At 45.0% G+C, this 5,226-nt stretch overlaps 1 protein-coding gene across 1 annotated transcript; it reads right to left on the bottom strand.

Moving 5' to 3' along the window:
- Positions 1–1,146: 1,146 nt before the first annotated feature.
- Positions 1,147–2,326, bottom strand: LOC125540529 (translation initiation factor IF-2-like). Its single transcript, XM_048704151.1, has one exon. It carries the CDS (start codon positions 2,244–2,246, stop codon positions 1,371–1,373), a length of 876 nt encoding a protein of 291 aa, XP_048560108.1. The 5' UTR covers positions 2,247–2,326; the 3' UTR covers positions 1,147–1,370.
- Between the last annotated feature and the right edge of the window lie 2,900 nt (positions 2,327–5,226).

Here is a 5,226-nt window from a genome sequence, read left to right as displayed (position 1 = left end):
TGCTCAGGCTGGAGTAGTGAGAGGATGGGTGACCGTTCGGGAAGTTAGATGATTTGGAATGATGAGGGGTGATTAGAGATTAAAGGTTAAATTGAGCAGTGATGATGGGTGAATAGAGATTAGAGGTTAAAATAATTCAGAAATTTGAAATTCAAAAAAAAATCATAAAATTTCCTTTAGTACCGGTTGGTGTTACCAACCGGGACTAAAGGTGGACCTCCAGGCATCGGCCACGTGGAGGGCCTTTAATCCCGGTTACTAGTGTTATAATCTCTTCTATCAAGAAATCAGAACAAATCTAAATAAAAGTGCAGAAGCATTCCATGAACATAATATTGCACCCTCTTTGGAATGTTGTGGCTCTTAGTTTCCATAGCCTTCCCTTTCCTCTCTCTCGCGAACAAGGATTTGGTCCTTGGGTGGCTTCGTGGGCTTGGCATTCTTCCCTTGTCATTGTGCTCGCCATTCCCGATCTGCCTTTTTCTTCACCAGAGACACCATCCTATCGGAATCGTCCGTCTTGGATCACTTGGCATCCGATTATTTTTACTTCTTTACCTGAAAGTCAGAATGGATGCAGAATTGTAAGTGTTAGTGGCACACAACACTGGTAATCGTCATAATTAGCGGACAAAGAGAAACCCGAAGCCCTCATGGGAGGCTCCTTCACTTCAGCTTTCACATGCAAAATGCAAACAGGTAACGTACGATCATTAGAAGTGTGAACTTTTCCATGCCAATACTATTAATAAGAAAGATAATGTAGCTCATTTCATTATATAGGGAATATATACACATTGGAAATCAATTAACAGTATGAATTGTTCTTTTTAGCCAATTGGAAATTTTGTTACTAAGCCTAAGAATTTGGGAGCATCAATAAAGATGTCTTCTTCTAAATAACATCGGTAGTGATGATTTCACCTTGTATGGAACTATACAAGATGTAATAGCCTTTTGTATGTTTTTTTCACAACCGTAATACCCCAACTTCTAGTTAGAGCATCAACAAGCTATCAAGAAGTTTCCGGACCGGTGCACAACAGATTAACAACAGTATTATATCAACACCAGCTAACTCTAAAATACTAATATAACCGTCAAGTTTCCCGTCAACTGTTTATCACACAATTGCTATTGAGTACATGATCAGATATCTGATGTTATCAATCAGATGGAGCATCTTGACATGATATTTTTGAATTATACACGCTGATTGACTTCATGTTCGTTCTCAATGTACACACTTTTTGCTTACACACATAGCTTTTTACATGGTTGTTGAATCAACGTACATTTTAACCACACAATACTAGCCAGTACATATTACCGAGTTGGTGTATGTGACATAGTCAATTCTCCATAGCTACTCACTTCTTGAAGAGCCTCTGGGAGACGAAGAAGCCGAGTGTGAAGGCGGCGACGCCGACGGCCACCACCTCCTTGTTCCTCCTCGCCATCTCCACTGCGCTCTCCGTCCACTTCATGTCCGTCAGCTGGCCCAGGCCTTCCGTCATGCGCTCTTTCCAGCCGCTGAACGCCGAGGCCGCCGCCTTCTTCTCCTGCTCTGCTCTAGCTTCCATGGCCGTCGCCGCCGCAGCAGCCTTGGCCCTCTCTTCCTCGCCGCGTCGCCTCACCGTCTCTGCCAGGCACTCCCGGTCAACCGCCGCCATGGCCTTGTCGCTGGAGGTTGGATTCGGTGCTTGCTTCTCCGGTGTCTGCGCAGCTGCTGCCGCCTGGGGAGCCTTGGGCTCCAGTTCTTTTTCCTTCTTCGGCCTCTGCTGCTCTTCCTTGGGCTTCGTTCTGATCTCCTCGATGGATGTGGGCGCAGCATCACCGGAAGGTGCGGGTTTAGGCACCTTCTTCTCACCGCCGGCGTCTCCTGTCTTCACGTCGCCGTCGACCTGCTCTGTTGGCGCACCCTCCTCCTTGGGCACACCGGCACGCTTGGGCATGGTGAGCGTGAGCACACCGGCCTCGAAGCGGCCGGCGATGTCGTCGAGGCTGGCGGAGGACGGCAGCTGGAAGACCTTGTGGAGGGAGGCGCCCGGCCTGGTGCCGCGGATGGTGAGCCTGCCCGCGCCGTCGACCTGCACCCTGAAGTCGTCCGTCCTGAAGCCGGTCAGGGTGAGGCGGAGCACGTAGCTGCCGGCCCTCTCCGTCCACTCGAACTTGGGGTCCACCACCGTTGCCCCGGGTGGTGGAGCTGGGTGCGGATGCTGCTTGGCGCCGGTGGCAGCCGCCATGAGGAGGCGTAGGCAAGGAATCGTGATGGATACAGCCGTGGTTTTGTTGTGTGTGAGAGAGAGAGAGGATGAGATGGGAAGGTTGGCATGATGCAGTGTGTATATATACGTAGGTGTTGCCTGCCATGGTGATGGATGCCTGTAGTGGTTTAGTTAGATTCGAGACTTGGTTTGTGAGGAGAGAAGTGAGAGGAGAAGATTGTAGGATGGAGTTAACCCGGCCGGCCATGCATATGCATACGTGTAGCCTAGGTAGGAAGATGTGTAGCTTAGCTTGCAAGCTACGTATACATGGAGACATGCATGGCCTCATGGGAATGGGATCTTTGCGCGGGAGGGTAAATAAATAGATTTGGAGGGAGGGAAGCTAAGCTATGGAGGTGAAGAAGGAATGCTTGATTGGTGTGTGCATGTCATCGTGGCAGCCAAGCCAACTCCATCCAGATCGCCGGCACCGGCAGCACCCATGTTCACATCTAGGGCTGGAAAAAAAGCTTGAAGCTCGCGAGCTAAACGAGTAGCTCGTGACTCGGCTCGAACTCGAAGAATAACGAGCCGAGCTTTAGTTTAAAATCGTTTACATACCAAGTTAATTAAACGAGCTGATATCATGAGCGGGTAACTCGTTAAGCTCGATAAAAAAATCAATATTTTTTAGAGATAGTAAAATACAGCCTCTAAACACCTTGCGTCCCAGCACATGGCCTAGCCGCTCAAGGCCGAGCCACCCAGGAGACTCACACGTACAAGACCACATATGCACATGCTAAATTCTCAGTTAATCTTTTTATCGTATTTGTAAGGTCTAATGTTCATATCTTTAACGAGCTTAACAAGCTAAACGAGCCAGCTCGCGAGTTATACGAGTCGAGCCAATCTTGAATTTGAGCTCGTTATAGTATCGAGTCGAGTCAAGCTAACTCGTTAATGAAACGAGCTTTAGCGAGTCGAGTCGAGCTGGCTCGACTCGGCTCAAATTCCACCCCTATTCACATCGATCGGAGGCCGCGTGCGTCATTATATTAATTGGATCAGCATCGCATCTTCATTTTATCTCACTTCAACTATATACTTCCTCTTTTTTTATTTACTTTGCATATTAGCTTTAACCTAAGTTACACTTTATAAAGTTTGATCAAGTTTTGCAAAAACAATCTATACTTTCATATGATATTAAAAAAATTGAATGGCGATTCCAACGGTATTTGATGTGATATGCTGGATGTTAATAATTTTTTGTATAAACTTGGTCAAAGTTTAGAAAGTCTGACTCGAGACAAAGCTAATATGTGAAGTAATAAAAATGGAGGGAGTATAACTTGTGGGGAAAATAGTGGCATGACTTCAGAATGTGCAGTTTTTCAGTGGGAGAGCGCACGCATGAACCGACCCTCAGTCCCAAAAAAATCCGCCCTGCATAACTTGTTTATGTTTTTCTGTGGAGAAAAATGCTCCTATTTCTGTTTTCTACATAGAAAGGTGTCATACATTAACCCCTCCAACCGCAGGAAAAGCTGGCCCCATCGCGCAAATTTTAACTTAGTCAATGGACAACAATATCATTCTTTACGGAAATAAAAAAAGGTGTTATCCTTCACTGCAAAGGAAGAGAGAAGTATTTTTTTCCCCGCAAAAAAAAGAGAGAAGTATCTTTTTTTTCATGAAAAACTTTCAGTTTATTCATCAACTATAATGGCAGTACAAAGAGCAATAGAAGTAACAAACATTACATACAGATCCATACACCACCTAGCAATGACAGACATCACTGGAGTGAGGCGAAGGCACACCGCCATCATCTCCCCTTCCTCACTGGAGCCGAGCAAACATGTTGTAGTAGACAGTCAGAAAGTCGTCATGCTAAGGCCACATGGAACCAGTGCATCAGAACAATAAACATCATTGATGAATAGAAGTGTATAACAAAATAATCTAACATGTAGACACACAAACACGGGCGAACGAAAAATGGATTCATGGAGATCCAACAAAGACCAACACCGACCGAATCTCATGAGATTGCTGGAGACACATCTCCACACACCATCAGACAACGATAGACGCACCTCCGGGATGGGGGCTAGGCGAGAAGGACCTTATTCCATCTTCAAGGAGCCGCCACCGCCTCACTCCCTTGTGCATGAAACAAACCCTAACTGACGTAAAAAAACAAACTAAAAACGAGCAGAAACCCTTCCACCAGCAAGGGCATGGGTCCATCGTGCCTCCATGGATCTAAGGCCTCAAGAGACAAGAGATAAGGCAGACCGATGGCGGCACCAACGGGAGGCAGGAAGCCCTTGTCGTCTGGGAGTCGCCTTTCTTGGGGAGAGAAGTATCATATTGATCCAATGAAAAAAAGATCATGTCAACTTGCAGTATATCATGTGTGTATCCTTTTGCCACAATGTTCATCATGGTAAATTATGACGCTTGTCCACTATGGACGCAAAATGGCGTGATTGAGATAATGTTCATATGGCTAGCAAAATAGATGGAAAGCGAGTACCGAATGTTAATAGCGTCGTTGTGCTAACGTGGTTGCTTTTTCCTACCCAGCAGAGTGCTTCATCCAATCTTATGTACATTCTTCTTCCATCCCTTTCTTTTTTATTTTTCTCCCTTCTATCTTTGATTTTGTTTTCATCAATTTTTCTTGAGATTGTCTTAACTGTCCCACTTTTTATTGAACTACCAAATAATATTATGTTTTCTTTGATAAACCAATGAGTGGTTACCAAGTAAATTCTAATGTTTATTTAGGTGGGTAAATAACAGGCAAAATTTGATAAATATTTATTTACACAATCAAATTAATATTGACAGATAAATCACGAACTAACATACTAGAATAATTATATCATGTTGCAATGCATGGGCAATTATCCAGTCCAGCAATAAGGACGCTTCTGCACGATAGCAAAGCAGGCTATCCAAGCATCACAAAAAGGATGTTCTTCATTCTTTCCACCAATGAAAT

This window comes from Triticum urartu, chromosome 1 (assembly GCF_003073215.2).
Source record: "Triticum urartu cultivar G1812 chromosome 1, Tu2.1, whole genome shotgun sequence".
Classification (NCBI taxonomy): domain Eukaryota; kingdom Viridiplantae; phylum Streptophyta; class Magnoliopsida; order Poales; family Poaceae; genus Triticum; species Triticum urartu.
This window is presented reverse-complemented; position numbering and strand designations above follow the sequence as displayed.

What these genes read in the sequence shown, in the direction of transcription:
- LOC125540529 (XM_048704151.1), bottom strand. Translation starts at nt 2,246, where the DNA reads ATGGCGGCTGCCACCGGCGCCAAGCAGCATCCGCACCCAGCTCCACCA.